General features: G+C 30.5%; 3 protein-coding genes across 11 annotated transcripts in view; 1 reads left to right on the forward strand and 2 right to left on the reverse strand.

Annotated features, from left to right (window-relative positions):
- Positions 1-3,105, reverse strand: part of LOC136796407 (zinc finger protein 551-like) — a gene marked incomplete in the record, with an annotated part of 3,888 nt that extends 783 nt beyond the window's left edge. Inside the window, 1 exon segment of the mRNA XM_067050057.1 lies at positions 1-3,105. Within this exon segment, the coding sequence (XP_066906158.1) occupies positions 1-650 (650 nt within the window).
- Positions 3,106-4,469: 1,364 nt separating this feature from the next.
- LOC106677463 (clarin-2) lies at positions 4,470-17,563 on the reverse strand. Of its 2 annotated transcripts, none has more exons than XM_067050058.1 (5): positions 17,437-17,563; positions 16,528-16,767; positions 14,223-14,399; positions 14,003-14,141; positions 4,470-4,686 (listed from the first exon to the last, which is right to left on the reverse strand). In XM_067050058.1, the coding sequence occupies exons 2-5, from the start codon at positions 16,742-16,744 to the stop codon at positions 4,551-4,553; spliced, it is 669 nt and encodes a 222-aa protein (XP_066906159.1). In that variant the 5' UTR covers positions 16,745-16,767; positions 17,437-17,563; the 3' UTR covers positions 4,470-4,550. The 2 variants fall into 2 exon arrangements, with proteins under 2 accessions (XP_066906159.1, XP_014270892.1); XM_014415406.3 differs by lacking the exon at positions 17,437-17,563 and adding an exon at positions 17,255-17,411.
- A 2,343-nt stretch (positions 17,564-19,906) lies between these two features.
- Unc-115a (Uncoordinated 115a) overlaps positions 19,907-22,734 on the forward strand; it is a 34,164-nt gene continuing 31,336 nt past the window's right edge. For 3 of the 8 annotated variants that reach the window (XM_014415398.2, XM_014415403.2, XM_014415402.2), the window contains exons 1-3: positions 19,909-20,087; positions 20,794-20,817; positions 21,938-22,033. In XM_014415398.2, the coding sequence (XP_014270884.1) occupies positions 20,084-20,087; positions 20,794-20,817; positions 21,938-22,033 (124 nt within the window). In that variant the 5' untranslated portion in view covers positions 19,909-20,083. Of the gene's footprint in view, positions 20,088-20,793; positions 20,818-21,937; positions 22,034-22,734 lie in introns of all 8 variants that reach the window. The other 5 variants (XR_001342601.2, XM_024364358.2, XM_014415400.2 and 2 more) reach the window with 3 other exon arrangements.

Genomic DNA, 22,734 nt, shown 5'->3' on the forward strand with positions numbered 1-22,734 from the left:
TCCTCATCATCAGATTCATAATCTCCTTCCTCATCATCAGATTCATAATCTTCCTCATCATCCGATTCATAATCTGATTCTTCCAGTATATCATGCTTATCTCTTTTGTGTTGGAATAAATCGCACTTTGGAAACAGATAATCACATTCAGAACAGGTATACAACAAAGTAAGTTTAGGAAAGTGATAGTCCATGTAATGCTTAAAGAGATCCATTGAGTTTTTGGAAACAGCTTGGCAATTATGAAATATACAAACATATTTAGAGTGAATTTTTTTGAAGTGAGCTTCTAGATCAAATTTACTTTTAAAATTGCAATAATTACAGACAAATAACTTTCCTGTTCTGGAGTGAGCTTTCACTAAATGCTTCATAACATCTTTTTCCTGCGGTGAAGAAAATTTCATGCATATTTGACAGGCAACATAGTAATTACTGACAGAATGTTTTGCTTTCTGATGCTGAAAAAGACTGGACACTTTAAATCCAGAATAATTTCTGCATAAATGGCATTTATAAAAATATTTATCACAATGTTGATTTCTCAAATGTGGTAAAACATCCTCCAGATTGAGGTAAGCATCACATTCATTGCATATGGAATGAACTTCTCTCCTGTAATGAGGTGATTTTCTTCCTTGGTGACCCATCTATACTAACCAAATAATTATAATTAAATTTATAGTTGTATGCTAACTACAATTAAAACGAATGAGCAGGAAAAACCGAGCACACAATAGCAACTGAAATCATCCTCAAATAACAAGGAATTTCAAATACTAACTTGATACGGCGTCCATGGGTTGACAGCTGCATTTGATCTATTTTGTAACATCATACGTTATGAATTATTTAATAAGAAACTAATATTTAAAAATTAACACGTTATTAATCATATAAATTTTCTTTTTTTTAATTCAAAATAAAACTGATTTGGTAATAAATACAGAAGAAAGCTATACCTAGTGGTAACAGGAAAGATACCTAGAAAGATCGATTTTTTCATTATCGATCTATGATAATTTCGAAACTGAAAACTTAAGCAAAAAAAGATTGCTGCATAATAAATGTCGCTATTTAACATAAAGATGTGAATATTTAACACTTTCCTTTCTTCCAATTCGAATACGGCTCTAAGTAGTTTAATATTTATTCCATGTAAGACTTTCACGCAAACTTTCTCACTTTGGCCAGAACAGGCTGGTCACCAGTAGAACAAGATCCCTTCTTCCTCAAGTTGGAGTAAGTACATGTGGACGTTTGTCGTCAAATAAACAAAAATCTTTCTGTTTAAATTATGCATTTATTTTCGGATAGTATTTATCTTGTTCTGCAGATTGAAAGATTATAAAATTCACTTATTTTTACTTTCATTTCAAGGGCGTAACTAAGGAGGACAAGCCGTAAAGGAGACTGAAACAAATTTTAAAAACATTATATATAATTATCGCAGTGCTTTGTCAGTTATTTCGGTTAGTATTTGCTTGAAAAAAAAATTTTTATTAAATTAGTAAATGTTTTTCACTCTTAGGGGGAGGGGCAGCTGCCCCCACCCCTCTGGGTACGCCTATGTTTCACTCAACTGTATGTGGAATATACAGTAAGGGAAGGTGCTGTGATCGTGCAAAATTTCGAATTCGTTGTCGATGGAAATCTGTACACGTTTAAAGGTCCCCTTAGTCCAAAAACGGAGGTCTGTGAGATCACCACTACACCTCAGCTCAAAATGAAATTACATATTTAGAAGGGGCATATGCCCAGATTGTGAAAATGTAACTTTTTCCTTAAAATCGACTGGGCAGAAGTGTCACTTTATTGAATAGGTTTTTTATATTTTTTGGTTTTGTCAAAAACAGCTCTAATTATGGTAAATGTTTACCTCAGCTCCCCCAAAATGCCGGAGGTCTATTTTTTTGAGACAAGAGTGTACTGTCAGTTCCGAACCAAGCCGTCAATGGACGACTCTGGGTAGGTTACAAAATTAACCACTATTCAAGAGGGAAAATTGGGCCACCCATAGCTCAGTGGTTAAGACACAGTCTTACCAATTTGATGTCTATTGGCGGTGCCGGTTCGAATCCGGCCTGGGACGTTGACTTTTTTCATTGCGTGGCGGTCCCACAAAATGAAGAACTTTGACCCCCAAACATGGTTAGGCAGTATAGGACTCCCAATGGGAGTCTTGGGCGAAAAAAAGGGAAAATTTATTTCCCTACACATTTACAATTACCCTAATTATTATGATTAAACTCGGAATATCAATGTATAATTAAATATAGCATTTAATACCAGCAAAGTCTAATCCTCATTGAAAAGGTGTGACATGGCTTAAATGCCGAATTTTCAAAATGTTTCTTCTAAGGTAACCTTTATATAATTCTTTAAACAATTCTAAAACCCAAATCAGGACCCCTTAAAATCCAATAATAGACGAATTTTATATCGAAGAATAAAATACATAAGTATAGTTAAATCGAAACATGCATACTTGATCATAAATCCAATTCAAAAAAACAGAATTGAAAGTCAAATAAACGAATCCTATATAAAAAAAAAAACTCTAATATAGTAAATCAAAATGTAAATTCCCGATCGAAAATAACAGTTAAAAATATAATATCTAACCCCGAATACCTAATAAACGATCTTCATTTTGAAGAAAACTCCATTACTAACAATAAATCGTAATCCGTAGGGGCAATTGAAAAAAATAAAATAAAAGACAGAATCTGGACCTTTGAAAACCTTATAAACCATACCCTGTTGAACCAAACTCAAAATAATATCAAATCAAAATGTGCATGCTTGTTAAAAAAATCGATTCAAACAAAAGAATCAATACTCTCCAAAAAATAGTTAATGATAACTATACCTAATAAAAAACTAACAATAATTGTAAATATGCATGTGCATCAAAGTTCTAAATGAAAAGGGCAGAATCAGGACCCCTAAAAACCTAATTAAGACCCTTAAATGAAGAAAACTACAAAAATAAATAAAATTAAATGGGCATACTAATTCAAAAATTCAATGGTAAATTCTGATATAGCATTCTAGAAAACAGATCAACAACACTGATACCTATATATGTATATATATATATTGAAAAAATTAAATTTGAAATAGAAAAGGTTAAAGTGAAAATGGAAACCATTTCAATTGGAATGGAAATGTAAAATATTACACTTGACTGGGAAATGCTATAACAAGATACAATATACAGTTTTGGTAGTGCATTATGTATATTTTATGATATTGAAAGTGATATATAGAAGAAGTATACATTACGAATAAATAATTTATAACAATGAATTTAATATGAACAATTGAAATATAACTACTATAAAGATGGATCATACTGGAGATGGGGGGGGGGGGGGAGGAAGAGCCCCAAATATCAATAAAGAAACATTATGTACTTAGTGGGGAAGGTATAGAAAAAAAATTTTCACAATAAAAATTAAAGGGAATAAAAAGATAAACCTTCCAATTGAAAAACATTGTATAAGATATGATGGATCCCATATTTTCAAAAACACCCAACTTGTCAGAAAAACCAACAAAAGGTGAACAGGTATCCATGGTAACCAGACCAAAATTCTTTTAAAAACGTGAGTAATAAGTCAAATATTTACTTATATTGGTTCGATATGGATTGTTTTCTTAAAAGAGGAATATAATCTAACCCTTATATAATATAACTCCTCAAATGTGTCTTTTAGTTATAATTTTAAATAATGGGCAAAAGAAAATTAGTCAATACTCACTAACTTTTTTTTCTTACACAAATTTGGACTGCTTCAGGGTCATAACTCCTAATAAGTTCCGATATAAAAATTGAACAAACTCCCAAAAAAGTAATTTGAGTCCTGGCTGGTAGATTCATGGTCTAAGGTATTACAATGGGCAGAGTTCTCACTCCTTGGATTCTGGGGTTAGTTACATTCCAACACATCTCTTATATTAAGTTAGTTGTTTATAGCTAATACAGAACACCATACTAACATGGAAGGTTCCCATATTGGCAGGGAAAATAGTGAAATGTATCACCTAACACAATGATTTTGCAATCCCAACTCCTTTCCTGCTATTAAATACTTAATATCAATAAGTAAATGAGTGATCAGAGGAAAAGACTTCATTTCACACCTGATCTAAGATGTTGGTTTCAAAATAGTAAAAGCAATTTTGAGAACGAAGTTTTTTGACAAAAAAAATGCAGATTTCTCTTGGAACAGATTCTAACATCAATGTGAAAAGTATGACTGGATCCTCTCAAAGTAGTTTGATTTTCTGAAATAATACTAATACTTTTTGCTTCTTTTCTATTGCCAGTTTTGTCAAAAACATTTTCAAAGGAACAAATCCAAATATTGATGAAGCAGAAAGAGATTGTTCAATCAATGAATCACTCCTCTGGACAAGTAAGGAAAAAGCACAATGTATGGAGAAAAATATAAACCACAGACTTTAAAAGTGTAAAAATATATTAAAAATAAATTATTTACAATAAATAAGTGTGTCTTTTTAAATGACTGTTAGTGAAGGCACTAGTACAACATAATCGCTCCATTTCCTTTTTCTTCAATTATTGGTTTAACATTTTTCTTAAGCCTCATTTCTTTCGTACCAGAGAATATAAAAATTATGTTTACAAACTGTACAATCACTGCAGCAACAACTAGCCTGAAAAGAAAGTATTGATATTAAATAAAAAAAATACATGATTATATAATAGATTAAATCCTGTAGAATTAAGACATTATTTAATTGGAAATGACATTCTATGGTAGTATGGATATTTAATTTTCTCCTCTAAAAACATCAAGAGGAAGCGCATACCATCTAACAATTAAATAATATGTGGTCTTTTATTTTTTAATTATTTTATTTTTTCAGTTCTTAGGCTTCACTAAAGCTATTAAATAAAGCACATAAAGATAGCTGAAACCTTGAGATGGTAAGGCTCATTGTTTATTAGCAATTATTTTTTCAACAGTTTAACTATTTGAAGACTTGAACGGGAAAATGAGGTAAAACTTCCTCAAAAAGAATAGGAATGGTACAGAAAACATTTACGTTTTTTCTAGAAAAGAATCTAGATCTAAAGATGTGTCCACACTGTGGAGAATTTTCAGAACTCCTGGAGAAATTTCAGGAATGTCTTCATTCTATGATCCTTTTCGATTAAGTAATGGAATTATGAAAGTAATTTTAAATTTTATTGACAAGTCCTAAGTGTCATGGCTGCAACTGCCGTTCAATATTCTTATTGCTCGCCTTTGTTTCTTTGTCAAGTAGGTAATATATTAAAACTTGCCCATAAACCTATCATAGAAACTGTGAATTTATAAACAGTTTGGTATCTATACATTCATAAATAGTGAGGTGAGTGACTATTTAGTAATGATAAAAAGTTGAAAATTGGTGATTGTTAAAGCTAGTAAACATGGCCCGTAATTCTCCTTCAGGGTCTTATCTTATCAAACTAACTTGATGGTCAAAGCCCTATGAACCACGATTCTGTCACTCGTGTGATCTCGAATTCGAATCTTAAGACTGTATAATTTTTTTTCCTCTTTTGTATTCTGGGACTATTTACTTCATATTACTCTTAAAAAATATTTTATTTATTTATAATATAGTATTGTACATAATTGTATACTTTTTGTTTAAAGTGTTTATTTCTTAATTTTTATTTTTAGAAGTGAGATTTTTTTTTAGTTATAATTTTCCTATATGAATTCGGATAAAAACATGTCCTGCGAAGGCTCAGAAGAAGAAATGCCTTTCTCAAAAATCAGTGAGCCTGATTCTCAATATTTGAAAAGACAGACACTTCAAAAGTGACACAACACTGCCCCCATGTCTGCAGGAAACTATCTTGATAAGAAAAAAATCAATCAGCCAAAGCTTAACAGCCCAACGAAAAAACACCAAAAACTCATCATAAATATACTACAGCCACACCATCAGAAAGTGCACCAACCAATTCAACCAGAAACAATTCTGTTGGAGTCAACAATCAAGTAACCGGACTTCTAAGTCTAGTTTTACTGAACCAGAGCCACCACCTATTTACATCACATAAGCATTGAAAATTTTAAGTCTTATGGTCAGAAAATTGCAGTTTTGATTGGACAACCAAATGCTTTTCTCGGGTCAGAAACATCAAAATAACACCACCTTCAAAGAACATTATAAAAAACTTGTCATCCATTTAATCTCAAAAAAATTCAATTTACACCGCTATCAATAAAAGAAGAAAAAGCATACAGAGTGGTTTTAAGAGCTTAGAAAGCCTAGAAGAGGCCTTGTATCTTGCATTACACCAAAAAATATCCCTTACCACTATTCTTTATAGATCTAGAGCCAGCCAAAAATAACTGAAATAATCCAGATCACAAGAATTGTATATTCCACAAATCGATTTGAACAGTCTAGGCAGAAACCTGTAATTGTACAGTGAACTAAATTCCAAAATTTGGGACACACCAAGAGTTACTGCCACCAGGTGCCAGGTATTACTGCCAGGCCAGGTGCATCAAATGTGCTGGCACTCGTGCATTGACACTTGCCAGAAACCACGAGATGAACCAGCCTAATTTGCACTCATTGGGAAAGGTCATCCACAAGGTACAGTAGCTGTGAAATTAACAAAAATCTTTCTAGACAGAGATTTCATAACAAGGCTTTATATAAGAAGAGGTTTTACAAGGCACATGAAGTTAAAAATTTGACAGTTTTTCTATATTATAGAAAACTCAACTTAACCAACAACAACCATCTATACTGTCTGTCTTAACCTCCACAGATCACTATTGTCAGGAATCCAAACCATATTCTGAGAACATCACCAACAATCAGCAGTCTCAGCGTCAGACACCTCAAGGCCTTCCAACCACATCTCCAGACCTCTCATCCTCAGGTTCAACCTCATCTACCCTTACGGATTAAATTACCAGCTGATCATCTACACCCAGCTTTGTCCCATCCTACTGTTCAGGTTAACACTCTACCTTAATTACCACTAAATGTAAATCTAGCTCCTCATACTGCACTAAGGGTTCACCTAACACCTAATGTACCGAGTCACATGAATTATCCAACACAAATCCCTGATTCACATTCACTTCCTAACCACATTCCAACTGACATGACCTCTATCCTCTCATCCTTCCTATTAGATCTCCAAGAGACTATAAAACTATTTATCACCCTCCTCACAAGAAACCCAACCAAAATTCCTTTTAATCTCCCACAATAAGCGCAAAGCTCCTATTTATCGCTCTGTGGAACGCTAATGGGCTACATAACCACCATGACAAACTCGACTTATTTCTCCATGACAGACACATAGATTTTGCCCTATTGACAGAAACTCACTTCATTCAAAAGTCATATTTAAACATATGCAACTACATCACTTATCCAATACACCATCCAGACAACACTTTACATGCTGGTTGTATCCTAATTCATAAATCCATATCCCATTTCCTTATGCTTTCCACTCTAAATGATGCTCTCCAATCAACCTCTGTATTCATTTCAGATCATCTTTTCCTTTTAACATTTTCAGCTGTATACTATATTCCTATTAATTTCCATTTTTACGACCACTTTGATTTTCTATTCAGATTCTTCGAACTATATTTCATCGCTAGAGGAGACAGCAATGCTAAATATCAACGATGCGGATGCTGAATATAAAACACATATCACAACATCCAATAGTTATTCTATCCTATTGTCCATGAACCCTATTTATTGGCCTACATCCCTAAAAAAAAAACGCCCTGATATTTTTATCTACTCCCAAATTTCCTGTTCCAAAGTCACTATTAACTCCCTAAATGACATCTCATCAGATCATAGTCCAAATCTACTTTTCCTACATACCAACTTCATACCTAATCCCTCCCATCCTTTACTGATTACAGGACTAGTTGACTGGGACAAATTTTGTAATGATATGGAAAACCAACTAAACCTGAAAATTCCAATTATGACTAAACAAGACAATGAGGGAGCAACAGAAATACTTACTGAAACAATAAGAATAAGTAGGTGTAACAATATGAAATCCAGTAAAATTAACACTACTCAACAGACTACACACACAGCATATTCGCATCTTATTACAAGAAAATGGAGAACAAGATCGAAGTGGCACAGGACTAGATAAAGACTACATGACTGTAATAAGTCCAATCTGGACATATGGAGTTGAGCTTTGGGGCTCCACTAAACCTTCCAATTCCTCTCGTATCCAATCCTTACAACCAAAATCCTTCATAAAATCCTCAATGCTCCTTACTTTGTCACAAATAAAATTATACATAAAGACCTTAATGTCAAATAAAATCATAAATAAAGACCTTAATGTAGCCCAAACCAGATATCACTCCTTCCATTAGAAACTCCTTAACCACTCAAACCCCCCAGTTTCTAACCTTGCATCCTCTTCCATTCCTGACAATCGTCCGAGGCTCCTGAAAAGAAGATGGCCACGAGACCTGCTTATGTAAAATGTCATTAGAGTGATACCAATGGGTAGTTTCTCTACACGCCTGTAACACTTTATCTTAACTAAGATCAAATTTACTGAGTGTATTATATAATATACAGTTGTAAATTTTAATAAAGATATTTAAAAAAAAAAATCTTGAATTTAATACTATTTTGCTGACTTTCTACCATAAGGATGTAAAAAGAATTTTTTTTTTTTTACCCGGGAAAGAAAGATAAAGAAATCAATAAAGTGCTACAAGGGCAACTTCTGCAAGAAAAGAAAATGCAAATGATTCTTAGTGTTTGGTCACGATACGTCAATCTAAAGAAGTTTCTTATAACATGAGGACCAAATGTCAGGCTAGAAAATTTTCTGAAGAAAAACTCAGAATAACTGATAAATCGTCAAGTTACAAGCGAAACATATTGATTCAAGATTTTCTAGCTTTGAGTTATTTGGTTTTTCCATTCTAAAATGTCAAAAAGATAAACTCCAAAGAATTTATTAATATCATAAAAATCTGCTAATAAAAAGTAAAATTACTATTTCCATAACTTTATAAAATAATTTCTTTTATCATCAAATATCTCGAAACTTCAATTTTCGACTTGGCGTATTTCACTTATAAACCAATAAAATAATGTTCATTGTCACCAATGGTAATAAATTATAATCACTAAAAAACATGTAACTACAAGGCATAAAAGACAAAAATGTTCTTCTTTATAAATTTAATAGGGATGCAGCAAAGAAACTTCTTAAAAAACTATCTAAATATTGATTTAATTAATTTGCCAATGTTTCTCTTACATTACTCTTATTTCAGGATAGGATGTTTCATAATTGAGTATAAATGTAACCAAATTGTTAGACCAAATAACCTGATTTCAAAAATTAACTGTAAGAATAATACAATTTAATTTTGAAAGATTATAATAGACAATTGAGAGATAAAATATAAGAAATTAGCATCATTTTGACTAACATGATTTAAATAATCATAGAAAATATTGTTTTTATAATTAATAAATGAACAATAGTTGTATAACTTTTTAAGTTAAAAGTTATTCAATTATTTATCTAACAATAAATAATGAGAATTTGTTTTAATTATATACTTCAAACCTGAAGATAAGAATAATGATCTGATAAATAGGCAAATAGTTAAATAAATAATAAAATACTTTTATACGCTTAGAATAACATGAAACAATAAATTCATATTTTATTGTATGTAGAGTATAAATTATAATATTTTAAATTAAAATATGGGATTTGCATATGTACTCGTTCCAGTGATTATGAATACAATGAGTAAAAAACAATCCATTTTTGTTCATTGCAACAGTAATATGTTGACAATAAACTTCATACTTCTACTTTCACAAAAATAATTGAATTTTATAATAAATATAATTAAACAAAAGAAAACAAAAATGTCTTAAAACCAAAACAGCAGGATAATGCTACTAGGAAATTGATTGCTTTTCATTCAAGTAAGGCCTAAATAAATTATTTGAAGACATCCATCTTATGACTGACCACAATCTTATCACCTCTTCCTGGTTGAATCACTGTTTCCCTGTGTCTGATATGATTCAGAGGAAGCTGATTTATCTTTGACCAAGCTATTCATTGTACAGTAGTTTATCAATCTAGCCTCAGTAGTACATCAAATATAATGGCAGACATAAATCAAGTAAGTTTGCTTTTGAGTCCTTTTATCTTATAAGTTTTTACAGATAAACAATATATTAATATTTAATGAACAGTTCATTATGTGCTATTTAATAAAGATAATCATAATAATAATATACTTGAGGAGACAATGACAGTGACAAATAACCATGGGTCATCATGTGATGGGTACAATATTACTATTTTGGGTATATTAGGTGAAAGGAAATTAAGTTTTAAGTAGATAAAAACCATAAAATTAATAAATTTACTTTCACCTCAAGTTAATTTCATACATAAATGTTTTCATCAAATATTAATTTAGAAAATCCCCAATATAATTATTTTTTACTTGTAATACAAATAAAAATTAACAACAAAAACGTTTATTGGAAAGATCATAAAATTATTTTAAAGAAGAATAAATAAAATAGGGTATAAAATTAAGAATTATATTATAAAGGATAATAATAAAAGGAAAAATATTTAGAAAAACCAACCATGTTTTTAAAAATTTAACATTAAAATTAACAATCAACCAAATTCATTTTAAAAATCAAAGAGATTTGTTGAAAAGGAAGTAAAGAAGAGATGGTAAAATAACAAATAAGAAATCAAGGTAATTCTATTATACGATAACTAATCTAGACTATTACTTACAACTAATAGTTGTAACATTAGTCTCAAGAACAATAAGTTTGATTTGAAAAACTCCTTTTGTTTGCAAACATTTTATTGAGAAAGATTTTAAGCTTTATAGTAATATGAAACAGCTCATAAGAACAGAGTAGTAAAGATAGTAGGAAATAAGAGTTAACCAACATTCTCCTAAAGAATTTTCTCAAAAAGAGAAAAATTTCCTGTTGAACAAGAGGGTAATTCATTTTTATACGAAGATTTGGGAATCAGTCCCCTGCGTAAACTTTAGGAGAAACTCGGGTACCATCTGTATCGATGTATAGTAGCCTAGAGGCCAATTTGGGTGGATTGTCGATTGCTCGCCATGTGTAGGATTGAATTTTGTGTGCCATGAACTTTGAAGCGATTGTAGAAGACAAAACTTTCAAGCAATTGTTTCAGACATGGTTCATATGGATCAAAATTTATTAATTATCCATGTTCTTTTAATTCCCCTGGATGTATGTTTTTTGGCCCTTTAAATAATTATTACTGTTACTATTTACGTAAGTAGATAAGCCGTATATCTGTATTGCAGTACGATTTGTACTCAGCGAGCTATTGATAGACTAGCAAAAAGTAAGTCATATTATTCTATCAGGATACATTTTCCTGGAAAAAATCAAAGTATTAGGCTCACTGTGCAGCTTTATAACTTAAGTTAGTAAAAATCAATCTTCAGAAGCGTTGTAAAATCGAATTTTTTAGGTAGTGTGTATGGAACGCTACTATAAAAAGTTATGTCTCAAAATTTATTTTCTTCCATGAGCCTTTATCTCGAAAACTTAATAAGTGATTTAAAAAATTAAAAAAATAGTTTTGAACATATATATTACTTATCTACCCATACCTCGCTGCAATGCACCTGATACTGAAACAGTGTATAAATATAGTATGCATTTCACACCCCTTCTTCCTCCTTAGACTACGCTTTTGACAAGTCAATCGTGACATACTTATAAGGCAAAAATTAGATCTTATATATAGAAATGTTGGCCATCCCTGCCCTACAACAACCTTTGTTATTGTAACATGATACAAGTAATAAAAACAAAGCAGCAACCTTATAGTGAAAAGCTTCTGTAGGTACATGGCCATCATCTTACTATGATGATTCCTATGAAGCTGAAATTTATAACAGTGGTTCTCCAGAGGCTATAAGTGTGCAATAAAACTGGCTTTAAAAAAAATACCAATTTTGACTGATTAAAAAAAAAAAAAAATTTCAACCCAGAAAACTTTATACCTCCATTATAGCTATTTATTAGAGAAAAATAAAATTCTCTATCAGACAAAACAAAAACCACCTAAATTGAACAGGTATTAGCAAAGTTTCAGCATATTATATTTCGGAATCAAGATTTTAAAAATATTCTGACAAGTTCCCATCAAAACCCATTCTCTTTTTTATCAATCTATACTAGTATATAAACCTAACGAATTAGCTTGTTTGAAAATGCTAATCTCAAGAACTGTTAGTCCAATTCGAAGAACTACTTGTTAGTCAGGTAAACTGTTTATTTTTTTTTTTTATTAGGTTTGAATTACTGTTAAACTGAAGGGATATTTTCCAGTGGGGATAAACAAATTACTTGTAAGTAAACAATTACGTCAACATAGTCATTATAAAGTATGTAGCTTCACCAATTGTGAGTTGAAAAGTTGCTTATACGAATAAACATAAACCTTCGTGTTATTTTTAATTTGAATGCAATAAGCGAAGGATAGATAACTAATCCAAGAATTCTAGCACTAATAAAAATAAAATAAAATTTCATCATCAAAATATTAAACAAATGCATTTATCCATAAATAAACAAAATCAAAATGGGCTTTGATAGCTACATAATTACAGAATAATATTATAAAATATGCTATTGCATTTTTATGACAATGAAACTATTATATAAATAGTATTAGAGTGATTCTCCCAAAAATGAGCATTTCATGTCCAATATCTTTAGTGCAAATCACATAAATATTTTTTTTCTGTATCAATTTTTATAATATATGTCATCAGTTACTACTTCATTCATTTTTTAATCTTAAAATTGCTGCACATCATTATTTTAAATGATTATAAATCACCCAACTATTATTCTTTTGGCCTATAAAAAATCATGGTTCTACTTTAAAAGGAAAATGGACACGTCTAAGAAAGGTGATTTTTTAAACTTCCTTTCAGGTCATTTAAGATAGAAAAAAGGAGAAAACCTGTAATGTAATACGCTTTTTATCCAGGACTCATTATATATCTGCCACAAAAATTCTTATTCCATTATCAAAGTTTGAATTTCCTGTCACAGTATTGACAGTAACCCTAGTAAGATCAAAAAAGTTTCTAACCTGGCAACACTGGCAGTTTCCCCCTTCAGCCTTTCCTACAGATTTCATAGTGTTTTGATTTACAATCATGAATCTAATCTTGTAACCATATGATAGAAAGTAACTTGTGATATATTCATTCGTAAACCTCATTCCTTTGTCGCCAAACAACACCATCTCGTAACTGTTAATAATTAAATATTTAACTATTTCCTCTTTCTCTAATGGCTGATCCATAACAGTATTATGGAGAAAATTTCATTTTCTAAAGTCAAAGATAATTTGTTGAAACCTAAATTCTCATTCCTTTGTTATATAATTGACAAAGAAATTATACGCATAATAAAGGAATAGAATTATCAACTAAAACCCAGATCTAAAACAACCATCTTCACTATCCCCCTTTAGTAGAAGACTTTAAATAATTATAGCATATTATATATTTTATTAAAAAAGTTGTGAGTCATTGCTTTTCTTTATCAATTTTGGATTGTTTAATATAATTTTCTTAGATTTGAGAGAAAATAAATACTATTATTGTACTGAAAGTAAGCTTTGTCTTGAGAAAATGTTGACATTTCTCATTCCTCATTCCTTTGTGTTATTAATTAACTGTTAAATTAATATTGAGAAAATGATAAACTTTTATGAATGACATTTGGTGTCAATATACTTGTGAACATGCCAAGAAATGATTTTGATGAATCACAAATATTTTATTTAATAAAACTCAAACATTAAAAATACCCAGTTTTAGGAAAATCACCCATTAGCTGATTTACTATGTTAAAATAATAGGGATCTTACCAAAAAGAAAACCCAAAGTCAGTTTTTCCTTCTGAAGTCCAAGAAAAATCAGTTTTATCTTCAGCACTCATAACATTATACCTCAGTCTTTTATAATACTGGAGTAGCCAAAGTCCCAACGCACTTCCTTGGAAGGTAACTAGAAACAAATTCATTGGTAAATCTTCATTATGAGCAGTAAAAATAGGAAAATTAAGCATATTAGAAAAATATATATTACTTGCTAGACAATTCCAAATATAAAGTCCAGAAATTCCAGTTAAAAAAGAAATTGGTGTGGAAGCAGTGTTTATAACAGCGAAGATTGCAGCAGTTGCAGAAAATAAAATTCCAAGGCCCATACAAACAACTGTTCCCAGCCAGGCAGCATACATCATACCTTCAACATCTTTTGGAACTGAAAACATAAATGAGAATTATAAATTCAGTAAGAATTAAATCAAAGAAAATCACTTTAAGGCCCCAATGCATCAGCTGATACTTCAAAATAAAAACAGAAAATTCCACCTTAGAAAAGGACACAAAGCAATAATGGGTCACTTTAAATTAATCTTTAGCTTATTAATTTTCACTGCATCAATAAACTTGTTAAAAAGAAACAAATTACCTTTCACCATGAAGACCTGCGGGAAGGGTCCAAATGGCTATTAATAAATTGTTGAAATAATTTCTTAATAGTTTTTCATGACTGAAACTCAGACCATCTCCTTCTATTATGCTTTATTCCCCAAATAAAAACAAGACATTTAGCTCTTTCAATGCCATGTAGCTGATTGGAAACTACCTGCTTTACATTGAATTAACAGTTGTTTGACCACAAAAAAGGAAGTTGTCTACTTCTAATGGACATTTTATATTGTATTCTAGTGTTGGCCACTATGAAGATTAAGAGAAATAGTAAAATCTTCCTCTACCCTAATTCTATGTGTACCCCAACAAGGCACAATCGGGGTCTAATCAAAGTGACACTTATATGGGAATCAAGAAATAAATAACATTTATGAAGATCAGAAGATCCCCAACTTTAAGTTAGTACACTTAGATCACACAGAGAAAGTAAGAGCCTGCGGGAGGCCTCAGTGAAAGGAGAGGTGTGGTAAAGAAATTCAGAAAAAAGAATAGCTTCCAAATGGATTATTATTATATTAAAAATAATAATTAATATAATTATGCATACTATTATATTTTACTATGTTACGTAAAGTAACAATTACAGCAGAAAATGGATCTGTAATAATTAAGAATAGGAAGAAACCTCGTCCAAATAGTATTCATAGTTATTGAATTAAACCTTTAAACACTCAATATACTTACAGCAAATATATTTAAATTTGAAAACAAGATATAAATAATAATAAGTCCACCAGATGATATATGTTTGGGACTTTATCTCAAGAAAGTATTTTTTTTTAGTAAAAAAAATTACAAAAAAAAAAGTGTACTCCATCAGAAATTCCAAGTTAAATGACCTGGGAAAGAACTGGATAAGGTTAGACAATTAACAGTACCCTCAAAAGATAGACAATAAGCCACTGCCGTCCGTGCCCCAGTTAAAATAAAATTGAAATTACCAAGAGATCACGAGAGGTGAACATGTATCCCCTGTCGCTTGAATCGACAGGCCAGGAATATGTGATACCAAGATCAGAAGTATATCCAAGCATTAGCAACTTTTTCATTTCCTTTTGTTAATTATATTCAATAAAATAGAAGTATTAACTTCAAGGGAATTACTGACCCATGGAGGAAGATTAGAGAAGCCAGCAACCCATAAGACCAACATAAATAATAACTATAACACTCATTCATCAATAGATACCTCTGCTCACATATTAAAAAAAATATGAAATCTAAATCAACAAAAATATTAACAATTATGTACCTTTTGGCTTTCCCCCCCATTCAAATCATGTACCATATATGCTATAGTCAAATAGTGTAATCTTCCATATAACATATCTATTCTTTTAAACAGATAGATGGCCCACTTTATTTACAGTAACCAGGGATATTTCATATTGTCACTCTCATAGTTATTTATTTTGGCATATAAAAATTCTTGGTTCAGAAATAATTTCAAACACTGTAGAAACGTTTTAGATTAAACTCAATCCCCAATGACAAATACATAAAACTATTAAGAGTAATTAATTTTCTTATTTAGTATATTAAACTTATTGATATCATGAATGTGAAAGAGGTATTGTTATAAATTATGAAATAAAAGTCTAAATCTAAACACCTGAACTAAAATTTTCAAATCGATAGCTTACTTCACTATGGTGCTAAGTACACCTCTGCCGACTACAAAAATTTAATTGCAGTTGTAATTTTCCTAAAAGAGAAAACACTTAACTGTATGTTTCATAAAGTTAATGGAAATGTACTCATCACTATTATGAAGTGAGCCATAGATATAATGAATGACTAACTAGAGTAAATAATGATTAAATCACAGTGAATTATAATGAATTAAAAATCCGTAACACAATTTTAGCATAATGGTAAATATCCAAAGCACTTACCTTCAAATCGCTGAGCTCTCCACCCAATACCAACATTGAGATTCTTTTCACCATTAAACAATCCAAAATGTATTTTACCATCTGACTTGGGAGATTTTAAGTTAACAGCACTAGAAGTTGTCCAATATTTTGTGCCGAGGGCAGCAGCCAACAAGCCAATACAGAGACATGAGCCCAAGAAAGTAGCGAAGATCATGCCATGTTTATAGAAATTCATTTTTCTTTTTTCCTTTCCATTTCCTAAGTGGAAAAAATTGAGACTAGAATTATCAAAATTATTAAAAAATGGCCTTTCCATCATGGGAGTTTTCATGCTAAACAATATTAAGATAATACTGAGAAATCAGAAAAACTGAAAAACTAAAATCGAGATTACAAAAAGAAAGAAGGCTCAACATCCCTGCAAAAATAAAAATGGACAGTTTTCAAGGTGCCACAAGATTCTTATGATCACTTATCACCCTAATAATATGCTTAGCATTTGTAAACATCTAGGTCATCATGCTTAATAGTAGGTTAGTAAGCTTGTCACAGAAAAAATAGATAAGATATAGGTAGTTAGTATACTTTTAGTTTTAGAAGATATGTAGAGTTTAATAACAAGTTAAGGGGAAACATCTATGTAAATAAAAGGAAAACCAAATTAAAGCTACCTGTAATAAATAACATTACGTAAAATTAGAAAAATATAATTTTTCGTAAAAAAGGAATGAAATTATCCACTTACATACTAGATGAAATCAATTGACAGCCCAACACATTACACCTGATCCCGATTATTACAAGCTTATTAGCTCTATAGCGCCATGTCAGAAACACGCCTGAGATAGCTCCCACCCTTAAACCCTACTTTCTATAGACTACTTTTCATTCCTAACTATTTTCAGAAGAATAGAACAATTATTTCACCTGCTCATAACTTTCACTTCTTATTCATTTTTGATTAATTACAATTTTTAAATGAAACGTTTTATTGAAATAACGAATGTTTAAAATTTTTATTTATAGTGAATTTCACTCTTTTTCTTGGACATTAATGACATGTTCACATTCACAGTTATCCAAGTTCAGGGTTAAGGTTGAATCCGGGTTCATACTCCTAAAGCTCCCAAGTACTATTATTGCTCAGTATAGTAATGTTTGGAGTAATTGCGAATGTGTGTATCATTAACAGAAAGTTCAATAAAATGTTCACAAGGGATTCCTTCGCTAAATTTTACTGATTTATATAAAGAAAAGAAAATACATTTCAATTTCTGGGACACCCAGATGAAGATTAGCTAGCGTCCCAGTTATTAACATCAACAAACTCAAAAATTTAAATCTTTACTCTGCTACAATCACCATCAGATTCTCCCCAAGCCTGAAGTTTATATTTTTTATTCCACTAAGACTCATTTGGATGTCAATGTCTTATCATCTATACTTTTCATCAGACATAATTATTTATATGTTTGTATGATACTTGGATATATTTTTTCCTTTGTATTTTTTGACCTTTTACTTAGGTCTACCTAAGTATTTATTACATGAGAATCTGATGGTGATTGTAGCAGAGTAAATATTTAAATCTTTGGGTTGTTGATTTGTTGATCTCAATAACTGGGACGCTATCTAATCTTCATCAGCCTGTCCCAGAAATTAAAATGTCTTTGATTTTCTTTATATACATCAGTAAAATTTAGCTAAGGAATCCCTTGTGATTAGTTTATTGAACTTTCTGTTAATGATATATACATTCGTAATTACTCCAAACATTGTGGGGTTGACTTTTATTTCAGTGATGGTCCCGCGAAATGAAAACTTGACCCCCCCCACCATGGTGTTAAAATGAGGTGGTACCCACTCCCTCCCCTCTCCCATATGTAAGAAATGACCAGGAAGGGGGTCATAATAATAAAAGAAAACAAAATGGTGCCCAACTCATAGAGCTCTACTAAGTCGCACGATATGCGACCCACCTTCAATCCGACTAGGGACGAAGAGGGTCCCAATAGGAAAATATTTGTGAATTAAGTTTCTGAAAATTAAATTTTCCCGTAAAAATATTTCGACCAATAAAAAAACACATCAAAAACGGCAATTAATAAAATAGTTTTAACTGTTGTCTCGAAAATGTGTACACGTACTAGTAAGTGTACGTAGTACGTAGGTATACGTACTAGTACGGCCACTAAGTCTGTCAGGTCCTTTACTCCTCATCGTCTTCTCTTGGTGCATGTACTTCAGGCTGCCTCCCAAGTGCAGGTCCTTTTCGTGTGATGGAAAAATGGGCAGCGCCTACCACAGCTTTTCAGACGTATATGAATTCCCTGAAGCTTACATAATTCTTCTCCCTGGCGTTCTCCTTCCAGCGAATTCGTCCCTGACTGGAAACCCTATAGAATCCAATCTTTCTGGACAATCTTGCTCAAAGGGCCTCGAATGTGGTAGGGTTAAAGGGACCTATGTGATGCAGAACATGACTGCATCTTTTGCAGACTCCGGGACTCCACCACTTGGGCATTGGGGGTCCACATCTTTAGTATGCTGGCTAAATTTCCAATCGAACTCACCTTGCCTTGAGGATCTGCGACATCCAGTAACATGGGAAGATCTATTTCGCTTTCAGCCTTGATTGGACGGTAAGGAATGGATAAAGAAACTGTAGCTCTTGTATAATGTTGCCTCCTTTATAATGGACTCAGGGCCTAATGAATGAGCATAAGAAAATGCCAATCAACCGCCATTTTGAACAATGGCGGATGGTTGTGTCGAGTTCCGAAGTCATCCTTGGGTGACCTGTGACTTTGGTGCCCAAAAAAAAAAAAAAATGGCTTAGTAATAATACAAAAAGCCGCTGTTAGCCAATAATTATTGAAAATAAATAAAAAATACTATGGTAAAATTGCTTCAAGTGTATTAGAAATGTGAGATGCATTAATACCTGCGCATTTATGATTAGATACTCGGAAATAATACAACAATATATTATTATTGTAATGAAATATTTTACTTAAAATATCACCATTAAGGATAGCCTTTTAAAATACTTCCGCTTGTAGTAAATAGTTGTGTTTATGAATTATAATGGCAAAAATTAACTGATTTCGGTAAGAACTCTCACATTAATAAAGAAATTAGCTTAAATTATTTTTTGAATAATAATGCATAAATCTCAGCAAGTTCGATTAATTGTTGAAAAAAGAGTCAAATGAATGTCTGAAGAACTATGTTAATGTCAGTTTTCAATTATATTAATTACAGATTAAAGTTTTATTCTTAGCTTTGTCGCGTATTGTTAGAGATATAAAAATTATTATAAGGTGCATCATGATTTTTTTTTTTTTTACAATTTACTCGTCATCTATACTTCAAATGTGATTTTTATTTCAGTAGTTCTTATAAGGTTAAGTGTTTCAGAAGAGACCCCTCCCTTTGCTTGCGATATGTTGTTATTTTGGCTTAATGGTCTATTTTCTTAGATATTATTAGTTATAGAGTATGTTCAGTTGAATCGTTCCTTAAACGAAACCGTTTTCAAGTCTCCTAAGACTGGTTTGGTGCTGCCTTCAACATGGGTAAATATTTTATCCTTTTTTCCTAATACCCTCGTCGGCATTTCACTTTTAATTCAATTATTGTGTTTATTAAACATTTTCACCTCTCGAAATTTTCACTTGAATTATTTGAACTGTGTTTAGAAGTTACATTAGCCTAATGTATTGCATTTAACCACAACTCATCAAAAGTTTTGATAACTTGTTATCAATTATTTTTGACATCTATGTCATGGATGGTATTACTAATCAAGCTTCATCATATTCATCAACATTTAAGTAATACACATTTACAAACTTCCAATTTAACACATTTTTTATTCAGATATTTTATAATTAATTTGTGCTGAGAATTAAATTGGTTTTCTGCTTGAACTGTAGCATTAATCAATTATTTGTGAATCACACTTGTGATTACAAATTTGTTATTCATTTTCTATTATAGTTGTTAATTTTGATTTCTGTACCTAACAGCTAGGCCTAGAATGATGTCATCTTCCTCAATTAACTACTTTAAGGCACACCTACTTCCATGATAAAACCTCACAAGGTTGCTATATTGTTGAAACTCTGCTATTTTTGTTTCCATCAACTTAATTTTCTTTTAATGGTATAGATTTATCTTCGTTATACATGCACCATTACCAAGTTCGATGATGTGTTCATCATGTTTTGTGTTATTTCATTCATGTCTGAAATGTTTTGTTTTAAATTGCATGCCACTCAGCCGAAGGAAATGATTCTGAGGATGGTATGTATTATCATTCATTGATATCATCTTTCTTCCATGTTCCAAATAAATTATTTTGTTATTGACAATTAATTTTTATGTTGTCAGTTTATTTGTTTATTAAATGATTTCTGTAATATTTTGATCATTTTTTTTTAATGTAAATTTGAAACTATATAGTGTATTAATGACAAGGTTTCAAAATACTCAGATATTCCACTATGTTAGATATTTTTGGTGGAATAAGTTTATAAGCTGCTAACTTAATAGACGAACTATATGAGTGATGAATGACTAGTGGAAATTGAGTTTGTGTTTTATCTTATCCACTTGATTTATCCTTATTTTATTTATATATTTATAATTGTAATATTCTCTGTCATGTTTTAATTGGATTGACACAATACATAACTTTCCTACCTTGTGAGTTCTTTAGCCTATTTGGTTCATTTCACTAATTTTTTTATATTTTTAAGAACTGATTAATATATTTATTTTTTAAATGATAGTCAATTTAAGTTATTTAGTATATTTAGTACGCTAACTTATAAATATATCATAACTCATGAGCATTTGATGAGCATCATTAAATTATATTAATCTATGTAATAATAAAAAATCAGAATAAGTAAACCATTTTTTAAAAGATAATAATCAAATAAATAAATATTAATAATTAAAACAGCATTATAATCAAATTACAAAGGGATAATTGTATATAATGAAAATTATTGCTTAGTTGGTTGATACTTTTATTATCAAAAATAATTAATTTTGTTTATTTAGAATTGGTTTTGCTTCAGAGCAACTGTCTTTTGTCAACTTAATTTTAAGTCTTCCCCAATAGGACATGTTATCAATTTGATAAATTATTTTATTTCTTTAAGGTTTTATATTTGTTTGTCCTATTTTTTATACTATAATGCATATATATGTTTTTTGTGAAATGATAAGTTACTTATGCACCTTACAAATTATTTATTACAATACTATATGCTTTATCAAATTGCATAATCATTATTTTCTACATTTTATGTACTTTTCAACAAGCATGTGAACATTTGGTTTGTTATATTTTTGACTAAAATATTATTGTACTCATTTTATATCCAGTGATATTTAATTGCTTATAATCTTATAGGTAAGACATATTGTCAGTGCTGCAAGAAAAAATGTACTGGAGAGGTGCTACGTGTTCAAGATAAATATTTCCATATTGCTTGCTTCAAATGTTCAGGTCAGTAAATAATCTCTATTGATATTCCTCATTGTCTACAAACATTTTTTTTTTAATAGCAATCATTTTTTTAAAATTTAAAATCACAAATTATTTATCATTGAACTATTGTATGATCAAAAAAAATATTCATTTTGCAAATTTATTTTAAATAAATATGTATTAGTATATAAAGGACATGATAATAATATTGTTTAGATGAGCAAAGTGACTTTTGAAATTATTAATAGTGATACTTATTATTCATTTTATTCATAAAGAAACTAAGTTAACTTATCTGTCATAAAACAGTGAAATATTTTTAAGTTTTATTGATAGATATTTTGTGGTAAAAGTATATGAAATATGATTAGTCAGTGAAGCTTAAATAAAGTAATTTTGTGAAGAGAATTTCATATCTTTATGAGACTTGAACCTAACATCCTAAGTACGATTTTTAAGATGAACTATTTACATTATTTTGAAAGAATCTGAGCACAAATTGCATTAATTTAAATTATAATATTTTATTCACCAAAAATTATCACTTTTTAAAAAAATTCTTTAATGATTAATAAAAAGGTAATTTTTAATGGTCCCAATTGGTCAATATTAAAGTATAATATTTTAAGAAGTTTAAATTTTTTTTTAATTTAATTTTTAGTTATTAGATAAGCAATATTCATGTTATTCAAAGTAGAAACAGGGTTTGTAGGTTGACA

The sequence above is a fragment of the Halyomorpha halys genome, unplaced genomic scaffold, assembly GCF_000696795.3.
Source record: "Halyomorpha halys isolate HHAL.00 unplaced genomic scaffold, Hhal_1.1 Scaffold100.1, whole genome shotgun sequence".
In the NCBI taxonomy this organism is placed as follows: domain Eukaryota; kingdom Metazoa; phylum Arthropoda; class Insecta; order Hemiptera; family Pentatomidae; genus Halyomorpha; species Halyomorpha halys.

Excerpts from the sequence above, each read along its gene's own strand:
- LOC106677463 (XM_067050058.1), bottom strand. The coding sequence starts at position 16,744 with ATGAATTTCTATAAACATGGCATGATCTTCGCTACTTTCTTGGGCTCA. Across the intron at positions 14,400-16,527 it reads GAGAGCTCAGCGATTTGAAG|TTCCAAAAGATGTTGAAGGT; the intron begins GTAAGTGCTTTG and ends TTATGTTTTCAG. Across the intron at positions 14,142-14,222 it reads TATTTGGAATTGTCTAGCAA|TTACCTTCCAAGGAAGTGCG; the intron begins GTAATATATATT and ends ATTTGTTTCTAG.